Below are 16,951 nucleotides of genomic sequence, written 5' to 3'. Positions count from 1 at the left end.
TAAATTCTTCTTTACGTAGTTGCCTATCGCAAAGCACTTATATTTGTACTTCTACTAAAACATATGCTTCTAAAGGTAGAACATTTAAGGAAAAAAATTAAAATGTAATGCTAACAAGCCATCAACTAAAAAAATTACAACTTTAAAAAAAAGAAAAAAGAAATTCCTGACCCAAAGAACTATTAAGGGAAAGAAAAGAAAAAAAAAAAGCCTAAGTAATACTACATCTCCAAGAAATGTGAATCTACCTTAGCATCAGACACTTAGAAAAAAGGTGCTCACTGACCAACCCTCGGTTTCTGATTACTCAGCACATACCTGATTCATCGTTGAAAGAGGTGAAACTGATCAGCATTTGCACATTAACTTCACCACAGCCATTTACCAAAAGCCTGAAATCTTCGGCTGTCAGATCTTCTAATGAGTTTTTTGGAAGCACATCCAACAGACCCTTTCTCATTGCCTAACGAGTATAAAAAAAACAACCTATTGTTATTATTGGTTCTTTATTTCCACTCATCATCTACTAACCTTGCTAAAGCCCAATATCTGATTTTCGAAGCTTTCTCTAAGTTTACTAGTTCTCATTTTAAACCCCCTTTAAAGGAATAAGGAAATAGCCCCCCTTTTTTAGCCCATACGTTGAACTTATTAACAGATTGAAGAAAGGCAGAAGGGAAGAGGGTCTGGGCTATAGGGTGAAAAATTAACTGTTACACCAGTAATTCAGTGAAATAACTAAATAATGTATAACCAGTAGTCACGTTAGAATAGTGTCAATTCATCAAACCCACTACCTATCAGCATCTTCAGGCAATGGCTCTCAGAGTTCAGCTGTGACCCTTTAACACAGTTCATGTTGTGGTAAGCCCCCAACCATAACTGTAATTTTGTTACTATTATGAATCTGGCAACCCCTGTGAAAAAGTTCATTCGACAGTCCCCCACACCCTCACCCCCACCGGTTGTGACCCACAGGTTGAGAACCGCCTGCTAATCTTAGGAAAGATATGGCAACAGTAAACTTTCTCGCCCAACACAAACTCAGAATCTAGAAACTTACCATATACCCAGAATGGTTCTCAGCACTTTACATGTATCAATTCATTTAATCTTATCTCCATTTTACGAGGAAGAAGCCCAACACAAAGAAATCAATCTATTAACATTATAAAACTGGAAGGTGATGGAGCCTTCCCAGAGCCTGTACCATGTATTCCAGGAAATCTGGGACATTTGACACTTCAGTCCCGTGTCTATATAAATATTATCCTAGAAGGGGAAAGGGTTAACGCAACAGTACTAACAGTGCTCATAAGAAGAGAATGATGGTAGGGTTGGTCTTCTGCTGGTATCTGTTTTGCAGGGTTTATTTGACCACCTGGGGCAAATATACCTTGCAGTATGAGTCCCTGTATCAGTGATGAACATGGCCTTTTCCTCTTGAGGATAAGAAATTTCGGTAGTCATGGCTGGCTGTTATAAACAGAGGCCTTATGTAATGAGCCACCAGTAAAAACCCTGGGCTCTGATACTTAGTGGACTTCTCTAAACATGAACTTGTGTCGCTCCATTCCATGGCTGGAGCGAGAGCACCCGTATATCCCCCGAGGGAAAACTTTGGGAGCCTGTTCCACCGAATTGTTTTATTTTCCTTGCTGTAAGCACAACTGCCTCTGAGACTTTCTAGTGGGAGCCATCAACAACACAGGAGGCCACAGGATCTCCACAGGTGTTTCAATGTCATAAATCTATCCCTCCCAAATTTTCATCATAGCTACTGTCTGATGATTACAGGGCTTTTATCTAATTAGTTTTATCCAAAAGTAAGTATGTCCTTGTTCTGAATTCCCTAATTGAGGTGTAATTTACATAGTAATTTTATTCAGGTTCAAATAAATATACTCTGCTCTATTCACCATAAATTCACCATAAATGGCCACTTCCGTGCCAGGAAACACTTACATGCAATGGCTGCTCCGCAACGACCAGCATCCGGTGCTCTGCATACTTCCGCACATATTCATAGACGTTCTGGGGAGTGACTGGTATGTTCACACCATTGGGAATGAGTTCAACCTGCACAAATAACAATGTCATCTTAAAATAATTCTGTTTAAACAATAGCAAGTTGGCAGTTCATACGATCTATTTCCTGAAATTTTAAACATTAAGGACAATTCAGTTTCGACAATTATCTAATAGATGCAAATATTTCAGCGCTCAATCAGGAACTAAAAGCCTTTCTATCTATCTCACTGGCCCATCGTTCTCTGCACTTTGCCTGTCTTGCATTCTACTGTCTCCCACTGTGTATGTGTCTGTTTCTTGGTCCCCAGTAGCTCAACTTTTTAAATATAAGGCAAGCATAATGAACTAACCAAAATTCTTGGGACAAAAACTGATTATTTGCTTTACCTGTCCTCCACCCTCTTCTTTACACAGATCTATTGCAAATGCCAAATCCATTGCCGAGAAAACAGCATCAGCATCTGAACTCTGAGAAGCGAGGATAAGTTGCCGCAAACTCTCATACATTACAGGGTCAAAAAAAGCAAAGTCGTGCCAATTGACCTGAGAAAGCAATCATTTAAAACTCAATTATGAAAGAAACGTCATCATCACGGAAACTGAAAATAAATTAAATGATCAAAAATGTTGTCTAATTTGAAAATGATTTTTAAAAATTTCACCTAAAAGTACCTATTAATAAATGCTTTGCAGTGATAAAATTTAATATACCTTTGGTTCTGAAAATATATTTTCTATTCAAAGTATTGAGAAATTTATTTATATATATTACATATACACCTAGTTCCTCACTTATCAACTATCTCATCTGACATTTCACAGAAAATAGGAAAAAAAATCCATTATCCAACTACTTTGTACATCACAATGTACGTCTGGAAATAATGAATGCCGAGTGAGGGTGAGAGCAACTCTGGTTATGCTGTCGACTCGGCAGGCCATGCTGCTCTCACTAGCTTGTCGTGTAGAGATGTAATTTGGCAGCTAGATGATGATAGTATGTAGTGAGTCTCCATTTTGGTACGTTGCCAATTTTCACATAATGACCTGGTTTTTGAAGCCTAATCATGTGAATAAGTGAGAAATAGGTGTATATAGTTAAACATGCTTCAATATATATACACAAAGAGAAAGCCAACAGTACAGTCATTAAAAAAAATCAAAAATAAAAGATTTACAAAATCCAACAGCATTTATTGAACAGCAATATGTTGAGCAATTTGCTATGACTAAACACATCCTATTTGCGCTTGAAAATAATCTTTAAATGTAGATTTTTTTTCATTCCAGATCGTGAAATTGAAAGACAAGGGAACTTGATGGGATTTTCCAGGGTTTGTCACTGGTTTAAACCTGGATCCATGTGATTCCAAGGTCTTTTCACTAAGCTTGACGGACAGGTTCACATATCAATGGCCATATACTGCTGCGATTTGAGTCCAATTGCTTGTTGCACAGGAACACTCTGGCTGGAACACTCTGTATTTCTGTGTGATCGCCCCATGACATACGAGTGCAGCATGAAAGAGTTAAACATTTAACTCCGTGTTAAAATGTTCCTATCTATCCAGCTATCTATCTTTATTTTCATATCCCATGATGATACACTTAAAAAAAACCGCGTTCATTGGTGGGTTTTGACTACTGAAATTAGACATAACAATACTAATGCATAGTAGACTCGTGACGTGCTTATCTCTAAAGCATAGTATTTCATTTTTGTCAGGTAATTTCCCTTTAAAAAGCTTAGAAACACTAGCGATCTTGCTTTAAATCCAACACTGCCTATTTAGTGGTATAGGTTTCATTCTGAAGCATGAAGCCTCCTACCCCAAACTCTTAAGGAATGTGCAGCATGTTTAAGTATCAAACCACATAAAGAAAGTAACCTGTAAGCCTATCATCCAGCGATAAATATCGAACATGCTGTGAGATGTCTTCTTACATTCTTGTGTACCCCACTTACATCACACATGTATTTTTGAAGCTGGAACTATGCTTCTCAAAACAATACTGTGTTGACCTCGACTACTACCTGTAGCTACAACGAAGAACACTGGATAAAGTGTATTGAAGCCAGGCACTGGGCTGCTCCTTGACCATTTTCTAGCTGGGGAAATAAGCCAGAGCTGTCAGAGGACTTGTCTGCCACAGGGTCCAGGTCTTTCAGACTCCCAACTCATTTCTATCACCCACTCCCCAGATATGGAGACTTCGCCTGCCACTACACGTGTAAAAATAATTCATAATGACTATATGCTTTAAAATGTACTATTATGTGAAAGCCATGAGGTTTGCTAGCATGATTATGTTATAAAAGAATGTTTTAGTAATTGTAAAAGCAATCAGGTTCATCAAAATCACTTACTTTTCTACCAAGCAACACTTTAATTACATGTCTATTCAATGTGATAGGACAAAGTTCATTCTGTAACAGACAAAGTCCAAGAATTCTAAAAATAAAAACAAGTAAATAAGAGTTAAATTTAAAAATCATTCTAGACCACATATACTCCACCACACACACAAAAATGCACATTATTTTTATGAAATAGAGCAAACACAGTTTACAAGCTAGGATCTTGTATAAAGTTTCAGAAATTGAATTTTTAAAAATTTAAATAAAGATAACGATTTTACCTGCCAATGTTTCTGAAGCAATTCAACCTGGCTTCTGTGTTTTTGCCGGGTCTTGGGGTATAAAACCCTCTTTTTCCAGGTTGGTAGAACAAGGGGGCGTTATCATCACCGTCATCTGTGTCGTCTAAATCCATATCCACCACACTTCGACTGGAACCATGGCGCTTTCGGTTGTCCTAATAGGAAATGTCGGTGATTAAGCCCTGAGATGTATTTAAAGCTAACAACAACAACAAACAAACAACATTTGAACTAGTCTCTTGGCTTCCAAGGGTGCTGGTAAGAAAACACTGTCATTGTTACACGCTTCCTTCTCTGAATGCTTTCAAGAATTTTTGTTAGTTTTGCAGTAGTTTGATAATCACGTGCTGGAACACAATTTTAATCGTATTTAGACTTATGCTAGCTGCCTTGAATCTTTAAATTTGTCTTCCATAAACCCCAAGATTTTTCAGTCCCTTCCTCAAATATTTTCTACATCTATCTTTGTCTGTTTCTTCTCTGAAGACTTCAGTATGATCCTTTGATATGGTCCCATATGGGTCCCTGCAACTTAATTCTTCTTACATGTTTTTCTCCTGTTCTTTAAATTGGATACTTTCTACTGATCTAGTTTTGAGCTGAGCAAACCTTTCTTCTGTCATTTACACTCTAATGATCCATCCCATATTTTCCATCTCCCCAGTACTATACTTTTAACTCTAACATTTCACTTGGTTCCTTTGCCACTCAAGTGTGTTCATTTTTATTAAGAATGGGAGTGATTCTAACGGACGTTTACAATAGCAGGAATCCTTGAGTGGCACAAACAAGTGCTAACTACAATCCAAAGTGTTAGTGTTTCACACGCAGAGGCTCCCCTCCCCTTCCAAAAGAACCTAGCCTTCAAAGATCAAGTGTGCAGCTTTGCCTGGCTCACAGAGGTACTATGGGTCAAACTGGATTCTTCAGCAACTGGTTTGTTTTTTGACAATTACAAATAGGTCATCTCAGGATTACCATCCACTAGTTCTTTTTCCTTGCCAATGGCTAGGTTTTTTTTTCCATGCTGAGTAATTTTAGATTCTATCCTGGACATTCTAAATGTTAAGTTGTGAATCTCAGATTTCTGAAAAAACACTCTGGAGACTAATTGACTGACAGACTTATTTGAGGGCAATCAACCTGGTTAGGTTCAGATTATAGTTCTAGTCTGTGTGCAGTGGTTTCAATGCCAATTAAAATGCCAGTGTCTCTAGTGCCCTATTTGGGTCTGCCGTGAATGTATGCATTACTCGGGATAGTCGGGGGTGTGGGCAGTGATGCATACACCACACTTTAGCTCCCAAAGCCTTCATTGGCTTCGGGGTGAGATGAAGACAATGGATGCAGAGTTAACCTCCGAGTCGTTTCCCCAGTTTTGCCTTTCCTCTCAAATCTGCACGCTAGTGTTTACCTTTCAGAATCCTCAGAGAACGCCTTTAATTTTGTCTAGATTTTTCCATGTATTTAGTGGAAGAAAGAAACCATAATGGATGTCTATTTTCAGACAGTGAAAGTTCTCGGAGAGAATAAAATACATGAGTGTATTAAAAGTCTTCCTACAGGTGTCATGTCCCATTTCCTTTGGCCCTGCCTGCCTGCCTGCCTCCTCGAGGCACCAGATTTAGGACTCCCATCCTGGCCTGCACAGCTCACAGAGCACTCCCCCTCATTCACAATATGACTTCTGTTCTGGGTCTTAGATGCTGGATACCTGATCCCACCAACACCTCGTGATCGCACACAGGCTGGCGTGCTTCTTCCATGTGAGCTCCACTGCTTCTGAGCTAGATGGCGGCTTGTTTACCTCCAAGCCTTTATGACCCCAGGCACTCTATCTTTTGATAGCCGGGCACCATCCGTTTTCTCCACGATTATGTACCCACTTTGGGTTCAGCAATCGTGTCAGGAAGGTGAGCATCATGCAATGCCAGGTTAATAGAATAAAGTGTTCTTGCATTAAGGGAGTACTTGAATAGAGGCCCAGTGTCCATCTGTTACCTTATACTAAACCTTACTATATGCTACAGTCCTCTGCTTTACCAGCTGAGCTATCGAAAAGTGCACCAGCATGCTTATTTTTAAAGACATAGTTGCCCTATAAATTCCACTTGTACTTCATTTTTAAAAATTCAAATTCTACATACTCATTATTGGCACATGTACAAAATGCCCCTTACCTGGACCTTTTCTGAGGAGTCTAGCAATCCAAGATCCAAGATACTATCAGCTCCATTTTCCCTGAAACCAAACAAATAAACACAAAGAAACTGGTCAGAGTCCACATAGCTGAAACATATTAACAAATTGACCAGTAAATATAAGTCTTGATATACTAATGAACATATGAAGACACTATATTTCTAATATAGTTCCAGGAGGTGAGAAGTACAAAGTACACAAAGATGATTACAGAAAGATAAACAACCCACTAATTAAGTGCTACCTATGTGATTCAAGATAACGACTACAAGCTACCTGATATACGATAAAATAAGCGGTAGTCTTAGCGGTGCTTAAACCGATGTAAGCTCAGAAGGTAGTGGTAGATGAATTGAAAAAGTTTAGATTAAAAAATGTTCAGTGGGGAAGGGGAAAAAAGGAAAACGAGCTGATTCCAGGAACCTAAGCAGAAGGCGAATTTTGAGAATGATGAGGGCAACGAATGTAAAAGTGTGCTTTACACAATTGATGTATGTATGGATTGTGATAAGAGTTGTATGAGTCCCAATAAAACGACTAAAAAAAATGTTCAGCTCACAATGCCAAACAAGTTCACTGCTACAAAGTCAATTCCAATGCATAGCAATCATATAGACAGAACAGAACTGCTTCATAGGGTGTTCGAGGCTACAGATCTTTACTGAAGCAGCTTGCCTGGTGTCTTTCTGCAGGGTGGCCTCTCCGAGGAGCCTCACCTTGTCTCCTATGGAACTGCTGGTAGGTACCAACTGTCAGCGCACTGTGAGCTCTGTGGCCCAACACCCGGCTCACTGCACCACCCAGGCTCCTATCCTTTGCCACGAGGGGTTGAGAATTTGAGATATACTTTCAAGTTGGTTCTACATACCAGTTTCATAAAACCTTGCAGAACCCAAGTGGAACTCCAGCTAATTCAAAACGTCTCATTCATGGATTTTAGGCCATCATCTTAAAGCACTGTACTCTACGGGGTAAGTTTCAAGTTGGGTAGCATGTACATACTGAAAATAAGGTCACTGAGGCCCCCAGAACTGTCTACATTACCTCCCGTGTGCAATGATGAGCTCCATGGCCTCATCCACTCTGGCTCTCAGAGAATCTTCGCTAGCGAGGAGGAGAAGCAGCTGGGCTGGGGACAATTCCAACAGCATGCCAGTGATTTTACTCGCAAAGGCCTGTAATAAACAAATGTTATCAGCTCCTGATTGGACATCACTGGTTGAACTCTATAGTCTTACCATAAACAATGAAGAGAGGACGTGAGAAATGTGGAACAACAAACACACAAAGAATGTAGGAACGGGTACAGTTAATATGTCTGGGTAGCAAGCTTCATTTAAGGTGTTTAATTCCCATGAACAAAGGCACAAAATATTCACTTTCCCTCATCAAAGTTCCAGAAGCATGGAAAGAAGGAGAGGGAGAAAAGTAACTGTATTTGCTAAGGATTTAGTTAAAAGAAAAAAATTATTGACCCCTTTTGCTAGAACCTATGTATATGCAGTTTTGGACAAACACACGAGCAAACTACTACTTATTTATATTATATGAACGAAACCCTCGACAATTAAAATGAAAACCTCTTGGCAATACTTTGCAGCAGTTAAAGCACAATATTCGCAATGTTTGCCAGCAGCTACTGCTTGGTACCAGAGATCTGCTTCAACAAGTGACAATAATTTGCATAAACCATACACACAATGTATAAGCATTCTTAGTACACTAAGAGCTTCCCACATAGAACAGAGACTGGATCCCACCTGGGGGTGGGGAGACCAACTTGACCCTGGCAGGCCTTGTGCCACCACTGTTTTTTTTGAGACCCTTCCTACTGCAGGGCTAACCACCATCTCCAATCACACAGCTTTGCCAGCAGCAGACACTTTCACAGTATGACCTTTCATCTGCACAGCCCACTGAGAGGGAGCTCAGTGCACAGGACTTACCGGCTGCATGGCTTGGACCCGGGGATAAAGCCTCTCCCCCAGGGCCTGCCGATGTGCAGGCAGAGGGTCGGGGTCATCGCTAGGGTTCCCTTCAGAGGCCGGTCGGAAGGGCCGAGTATCAATGGAGAGTTGCCTTCTAAAGTCTCTGAAAGAAGAAATGGAGTATGACTTCATTTTCCAAAGGGGAACCATCAGCACAAACAGTAACGAGGACAGACGATCTGAACACGTATCGGTTACTCCAGTTGTGAAGGCCAGGTAGTTGGGTGAATGCCTGAACAAATGATGGTTGGGAATAAAGATCAGCTAGACTTTGAAGAACCTTCAAATACTCAAAAGGAAGCCCCACCTTAAATTCCTAAAAAGGACATTATTGAGGCAAAAGTTAAATGCAATCCATTTTAGCAGTAGAAAACAAAGACATAAACACCACATTGTGATATACAATTGCATGTTTAAAGAGGTATTAAGGAAAGAAAACATGACATAAAGGTAGTAATTTCACACAATCAAGAATTGAAGTGGAATACATAAAAACGTACTACATACCCTCAAATCAACCCAAAAAAGATGCCAAATTATCTCACCTATCCCGGTCTCTCCGAGACCCTGTTCGCAAACCACTGCTCCTTCTCATCTCCCTTTCTCTCTCTCTCTCCCGATCTCTCTCCCCACGGTTCCTTAACCTCTGCATTAAACCTGCAAGAAAATGAGAAACACACATCATTCAGATGAAGTCACTCCGTCTCACAGTCAGTGTGAGGAAATGTGGGTCACCTATCTCTCTCACCACAAGCCCTGGAGATCCAGGGCTGATTGTACAGAAGGTGCCCGGGACCCCAGGTATCCTGCTCGCTCAGGAGAAGCCCTGGTGGTGTGGTGGTTATTCTGTGAGCTGCGATCCACACGGTTGACAGAAACCAGCAGCAGCTCCACAGGAGAAGCACTTGCTTCGACTTCGGGAAGTTAGTCTCAGAACCCCACAAGGGGTCACGAAGTCAGCGTCCACTCCACGGCAGTGAATGAGGGTGTGCTGATTTTTTTTTCCTTCTGGCATCAAATTTGTGGGGTCATGTTTACTTTACCATCAGTAATGCAGAGGCTTCTTGTGTCATTAGAATAAAATCTGAATGTCACATCCATTCTTCCTTTCGGGCATTACAAAATTATAGGTACCCCGAACACGTGCTAGTATTATTATTATTAAAGTGCTAAGCACAAGACAGAGTATAGTTTCCTTGAGCATTTATAGGAAAAATGTGTATGAAGATGTTGACTTCCCAGGTTTCCTCCTTCATGCCTCCCTTTTCTTTTTATTGTAGGCTTACTGGGATTCAGGTGGTCAGTGGCATGATGAAAGGTGAGGGCACGCGCCCATTTTGCCACTCCCGGTCTTTTCAAGAGCTCCAGCTCAACCAGCCTTTAAGGTGGTAGTTCACGGATTCCTTGAGATGCAGATGCCGCTGTGTCCTGAGTACAGCCAGTGTTCTCCATAAACTCTCACTAGGTCCATTCACCTGCACGCTGACAATCTGCTGCCCTACTTGATATGAATAATCTCCTTTTTTAAGGTCTTTATGAAAGGAGTCTGAGTGATGCAGTGGTTTAGTCCGTGGTGTTAAACAAAAGGTCAGTGGTTCAAGGCCAACAGTGGCTCCATGGGAAGAAAGACCTGGTGATCTTACTCTATCAGATAGGCCCCACAAGGAGTCAGAATGAACTCAAAAGCAACTTTTATAATCTTAGTTGTAATCTTAAGAATAAAGAGGAAGTTCAAATCTGTTAATCCTACTGCCAGCATGCTTGAAATCTGCACTTTACATCCTTATAACGTACTGTAAATGACTACTATAAAAGGTCTAAAGTTGCTGTTTCAATTATGGTAAGTTCCAGAGTATCGAACAAAATCATCAAAATATGAAATACAAAGAGTAAACTCAGAGTCCAGGATAGTGCTGGTCCTCAATACAGCAAGGAGATGCCACTAGGATAGACACTTTGAAGTCTTGCGCGCACTCATGACCTCTCTCCCGCTAACACATACACACACGCCACACACGCATGCATGGGCCAATAAAATCGTGCTATATTAAGCAGTGGTGCAGAACAGCCATCTCATTGTCTCACTGGGGACCAGCAGTCAGTTTGCAAGCACTACTTTACATGCTCTCTGACAGTATTTTCAAGTATCTATGCCACAGGGGAAAAACTACAATTGGCCTAGTGAATTTTCATATCTTAGAGGCTCCCACACAGCAAACATGCATTAATTGGGATGAGACAACAGTATAATGACAAATATTAAAATAATTATAACAGCAAACTGTCATTTCTAGAAGGTCAACTCATTAGATTATGTTATTTAGAATAAAATTACAAATGTACACTAAAGTTCCCCCACTGTAAATACACATTAACTATGATACAATCATATTTTTTTTGTTTTTGTTTAGATCAAACAAGGAGAGAAATTCTAGGATGCTTGTGGTCTGCAGAGTACTTACTGGTATGGGTGCCTTTATTGGCATTTTGAATACAATCTAGATTTGGCAATTTTTCACTCGACAAGAACGCCTGTGCAATGGCTGTATAAAAGCTCCGTGCTACGCCGCTGCCCTCTCCTGGCTCGTCCTTAAACGTGACTTTGACTCTGTGCACAGCCATTGGGGTAGTGGCACATCTTCGACCAAAGTGATTGTTAAGCTGCCGCATCGTCTGCTGAATTAGAAGATCCCGATCCCGATCAACCTATTAAACATGCAGAGAGTAGCTAAATTTAATGACGGAAATAACCCTGCGTTTTATAAATTAAGACTTGTAAGTTTAGTTTTTTGTTACCATTTAAACTACAGTAGCAAAAAGTAATTTGGGTTCCTATGCTAATTCAATCCAAACATACAACATTCACAAGTACGTAAGAAGTTTTGTATTAAATAAAGCAATGGGATCTGACAAAATTCTAACCAAAATTCTCTTTCAAAAGTATACCAGAAAAAAATTCCACATGAATATATGTATTTTTAAGTAAAATCAAAGCAAATATAAGAAGAAAACATGAATGAAGTCCTTGGTAACAAACTACTGCAAGTAGAGACCACCTCCCCCCCAAAAAAAGGACAAACTGAGAAAAATATTTGTGTCTTCTGTCACAAATAAAATTACATACTCATAAATATGTGTGTATGCTACCTGAATATATATAAAGAGCTTCTGAAAAATTAAGAAAAAATCAAAACCTTAAGAGGAAAAATGGACAAACAGTATCATTTACAGGTCACAGAAGAAAAGAGATCTATTGCAAAGGTATGTCAGCAAAAAAGAGGAAAACACACGTGACCATTCATGACACCACCGTTTGGAATAGCAGAGGACTAGAGACAAACCCCTTGTCTATCAACAAAGGACTGGCTGAAAAAAACCTAAAACCAAAACAATTCCAGGAGCTATGGTCACAAACTGCAGTAGCAGGCGGCTGTAAACAGCACAGGACCGCCTCGGCATACAGCCATGCGTTGCCTCTGGGATGTACTACTACCGACTGAGAAATACAAAGGGCAAACCAAATGTGCCATGATGGTGGCAAAGGAAGGAAATGATTAAAAAAGAGAGAGCACCTTCTCTCACATTCTAGGTGGACTTTGCAAATCTGTAAATATTGTACATCAATTATGAAACAAAGCCACAAGAGAAAAAAAGGTGCCCCCAAACTGAAATCAATGAAACAAAAGGCTAACTATATCCCAATGTACTCACACACAGAGGGACTATATCAAGTAACTTTAAAGCAGTGATTTGATTGTACATCTCTAACTGAATACGCTCGGCTGACTTTTAAATAGTGCAAATAAACTGTAAACTACTTTTAATAATCATTTCATTGGTGGTAGTGTTGATCCTATAATTCTGTGACTGGTGTGTGTACACTGTGGGATAAAAGCAAATGATTAATTTTATCTAAGTGGCTGGAAAGAGAGATACTCGATGCAGAAGAAAGAAGATAAAAAAGTTAATCTTATAATCCTAATCTTGAGTTTGAACTCAGGGGAAGCAGCTCATCCTGATACTTCTGAATTAAATTGTTTACATATCATTTAAAAGCAGGGATATTTCCGAGCTCTGTTCATTAAAAACTCCTAAAAAAAAAAAAAACCAAACGACTGAACAGCAGCAGCCATGTGCAACCCGCAAATCGAGATTATAATCTCAAAATACAATTTCCTCCTTAGAGGAACTCTGGCTGTGACCACAGGAAATATTCAAGGTGAAGCATTCACCAAAAAAACTACCAAAGAAGGTTGGAGTCATGAAACATTAAGAAGTCAATGAAGAAAATTCCCATAAAACAAAAAGAAGCAACAATCTGACCTGAATGAAATGAAACACATTTCTTGTGTTTAATCTAAGAGTTCATAATGATATTTATAACAAATATAAATAAAACAGAAAACAAAAACAAGTAACTCATCCTTAGATACACATTGACCAACTTCCAGAGAAAACATTTATTTTCGGAGATGTGATTATAATTTCCTTATATTTTAATTACACATAAACATAAGCAAGATCGTGGATATATTACATGTTTAAAACTTTATATATGTAAATGTCACCTATAGTATAAGAAAATCTAATACCTTTACCTCTAGTGATAAATCTCTTGACTGCTGGTTTCTCAATTTTTCCATTTCTCTACGGAATTTTGATTCTTTTACCTCAAAACCACCCAATTCGGTTAGAATCTAGAAAGAAAGGGGAAAAAAGCAGCAAAGTGGCAGAATTATTTTCTAATTATATTCCTTGGCAAAATAGAATCTAAAGTGCTCGAAATACTCACTGATCCAGGTTCTGCTCCAACATCTTCCATGAACACTCGGCCGAAAAGTTCTAAAGAAAGGCGCCAGCGCCCCAGCAGCATATCGTGGGAAATGACCATGCCCATGAAGCTGCACTGTGGCCTGCGTGAAGTTTCGGGGAAGGAAAAAATAACTTAGTCAATTTGAAGTGTGCTTTCACTTTGGCCAATAGCAATTTACTTGGTCTTTCTTCCATAATTTGAGTTTTAAGTACTTCAAACAATGTCCTCTCTAATGGAGAACTTTTCCATTGTGCCTCACTTTTTACAGAAATCTCAAACTCATTTTTACTCCAGTGTTCTTCCGATTCTTCACACTATAGATACACTCCGAGCTGCTGCCGATCGCTAGCTTGCATTTTACCTCCTCTCCCCTTAATATCCAATGTCCATCTCTATCTAGATGATTCCAAAATCTTCTAGTTTGAACTTTAGAAAGATTCAGACTAGCACTTCCACTTTGATGAAGAACAACGCCATCACCTTCTCTCAGTATTTCCCTATTACCAGATTTGAAGTCGGGTTTCAATTCGTCTGTTTCTGAAGCGTGAGCAAGTCCTGGCGTTTTCTTCCTTTTGTTGATTCTCTGTTCATTCCCATTTCCATTCTCCTTCTACACTTCTTATACAACACCTTGGTAGCTCCTCTTAAAATCTGCCTCTTCTGTTTGTCTGCTCATACCCATCTTTTTCAAGTCACAATGTCTTTTGAAAGGAATCTTGGACTACCCTCACACATAATTCTCCCTTGTCTTTCATGGTTGTTAGACAGTGTACATACAAGGAGGCTTCAAAAACCGCGTGGGAAAACACCATTAAGACTTTTCAATTTCATTTTTCCACAAATGTTTGGAAGCCTTTCACATAGTATTTTGTTTCTTTAACTAGTCTGGTTAATTCCACTTACTCAAAAAATTGTCTGGTCCTCAATAACCAAGTAGCATACAGCAGTGCATAATAGCAAATGCTCAATAACTCATTGGTGTTACTAAGCACAGTATGTACTAGCAAGTTTTCATTGTGAAATCATGCAACCTAGTTCTTGAAGCTCTGACCCTAGTGAAGGAGCCCAGGACAGCTTGAGTCACAAATCCAGACACATTCACTCTTTCTAGTTATGGACAGGTTCCCTTCAAGCTGCTGGGAATGTCTGTAACTGGCATTTTCACGTGGCTAGACATTTAATTTGGTATCACACAAGTTCCACATTTCAGACTATTCCCAATAAAACGAGCAGAAAAGAATACCCATCAATGGCAAAACAGTAACAAAACCCAAAAGTCTCCAAGTTAATATTGAAGTATCCGATTTTAAAATTAGGAAAACAGAATACGTTAAAACACTTCATTGTTAATGAGTAAAATAAGGAATAAAAAACTTCTAGAACTAAAGGAACTTTGAAAGCCAGAAAGTTATATAACAAAAGACTCCCACTTAACAGCTAGGTACCTGAAAGATGTAAGAGGTGGCCCTTCACTCTCAGTCAGCCCGATTTCGGCTAGCAAACTACTTTTCAACTGTGCAGCCAGATCGTGAGCGGATGGCCCTGGCTTGGAACTCTCGGCTTCTTCTGGCAGCACATTCGGGTCTTCACCTTCCTTCTTTTGTCGGTTTTGCATGTTCATGACATTTTTCAGATTGGCAGCATAAGACATTTTTGTTGGAAGAACCTGAGTTTTTTGTTTAAAAGGTAAACATCAAAAACAAAGCGAGCTAGAGTTGCTTCCCAAGTGTCTAACAAGCTACAGAAATCCCATGAAAGCACTTGTCTACCTGACCACCTGGTTGACCCCCAGCATCGATGCACTTAACACAGCTGCCTCAGATAACTTTGAAAAGAATATTTATTAATCTGTGATGACTCAGGTCTCTCAGGCATTTTACTATGTCCACGTAGGTCATCCCAGTCAATTTTTTCAAGGCCCACTTTGAAATGTATTACTATGTTTTCACTGAAAAATAGGCCTTCAAATATGAAAGCCAGATTTTCAAATTAACTATTCATGAAGCATTAATTTACTTCATCTCTCTCCACTTTAATGTGTAACTCGTGAAACCGAACAATGCTTCTGACACAACATAGTTAGGAAGATTAAATGAAATAGGGCCGAGCAAATACAATTATTCCACTAACGGTAGGTGAAAATTTTAATGCTACCTTATGTATTCACATTTATTATATTCAAATTAATTAAGTCAAAGAACACTTTGAAGTCAATATTATATATGAAAAATTATATATGAAAATTACATCGTACTTTAAGTAGCTGATGCTTTTTAGAAATAATTATCTGAATGAACGCAATTCTAAAAACCTGGGTGCTGGGACACAAGTAGTTACTAATAATAAATTACTGAGACCTACTTTTACTCTCTTACCTCAAGGCAGTTTCTATCCACTGTAACCTCCATTAAGCACTTTCCACTACTGGCAGATGAAGAGTAAAGACCCTGACTTGGACGGCCAAAAAGATCCTCCTTTCTAGCATTTGGCTGGAATTAAAAATATTTATATACATATATATATTCTAATTACAATTAAAGAACCCACCAATTAAAAAAAAAATCTTAAGAAGGGGTTTGTTTTAATCACCTGGAGCAGATGTGGCTGATCAGCCAAGGGGATGGCTTCAGCCAGAGGCACTTCAAAGGGATTTGGGGGTATACACCCAAGGAACGTCATAGAGTCTGAGCGCCGGAAAAATGGGTGGTTTTGGCCAGTTTCTGCAGGAAGAGAGTCATCATCCTTATCATTCAAAGTAGCACCTAAACATAAAGAGATAATAAAATGCATTATTTGTAGGGAAGGTTAAAAGAATTTCAATCTGCTCATCACAAAACTTCCTGACGTCTACTTATATCATTCCATTGTATTGAATAGAAGTTTCCAACATCATGCTGAGATAGTTTATTGTGCCAGCCTGGCCGATAAACACATGTGGGATTAACTGAACGGCGGAGAGATAAATGGCTGGGTGCGCCTCGTCTTTAATGTCTCTCGCTCTTTGATCATCGGACCAGTGTGCGGCTGCCTTGCTTGTTCTGTGCCTCCATCTGCAAGCTACACTACCTGTGGGACACCTAATCCATGGACGGTAGCGCTGTAATTTGAGGCCCCTTTAAGACCTGCTGCACCACACAACTGGAATCTACATCTCTTGAGCTGGGGCCTGTTGGTGATCTGGCTGACTGTTGGTGACCTGCCTTGCTGTTTGCTGCCTGTGCCGGGATAGCCTGAATCTCTCTACAGAGGACTACCT

At 39.6% G+C, this 16,951-nt stretch overlaps 1 protein-coding gene across 1 annotated transcript in view; it reads right to left on the bottom strand.

The window, feature by feature from the left end:
* UBR5 (ubiquitin protein ligase E3 component n-recognin 5) overlaps positions 1-16,951 on the bottom strand; it is a 137,907-nt gene that overhangs the window by 6,491 nt on the left and 114,465 nt on the right. The window contains exons 43-57 of the mRNA XM_075549424.1: positions 16,285-16,457; positions 16,071-16,184; positions 15,141-15,361; positions 13,675-13,795; positions 13,481-13,579; positions 11,345-11,588; positions 9,428-9,539; positions 8,841-8,985; positions 7,939-8,069; positions 6,873-6,933; positions 4,672-4,847; positions 4,400-4,484; positions 2,419-2,574; positions 1,966-2,079; positions 319-463 (exon numbers count right to left, since the gene is read on the bottom strand). Coding sequence (XP_075405539.1) covers positions 319-463; positions 1,966-2,079; positions 2,419-2,574; positions 4,400-4,484; positions 4,672-4,847; positions 6,873-6,933; positions 7,939-8,069; positions 8,841-8,985; positions 9,428-9,539; positions 11,345-11,588; positions 13,481-13,579; positions 13,675-13,795; positions 15,141-15,361; positions 16,071-16,184; positions 16,285-16,457 — 2,097 coding nt within the window. The remainder of the gene's footprint in view (positions 1-318; positions 464-1,965; positions 2,080-2,418; positions 2,575-4,399; positions 4,485-4,671; positions 4,848-6,872; positions 6,934-7,938; positions 8,070-8,840; positions 8,986-9,427; positions 9,540-11,344; positions 11,589-13,480; positions 13,580-13,674; positions 13,796-15,140; positions 15,362-16,070; positions 16,185-16,284; positions 16,458-16,951) is intronic.

The sequence above is a fragment of the Tenrec ecaudatus genome, chromosome 5 (assembly GCF_050624435.1).
Source record: "Tenrec ecaudatus isolate mTenEca1 chromosome 5, mTenEca1.hap1, whole genome shotgun sequence".
Classification (NCBI taxonomy): domain Eukaryota; kingdom Metazoa; phylum Chordata; class Mammalia; order Afrosoricida; family Tenrecidae; genus Tenrec; species Tenrec ecaudatus.
Note: the sequence above shows the minus strand (reverse complement) of the source record. Positions and strands in the feature narration are given on the sequence as shown.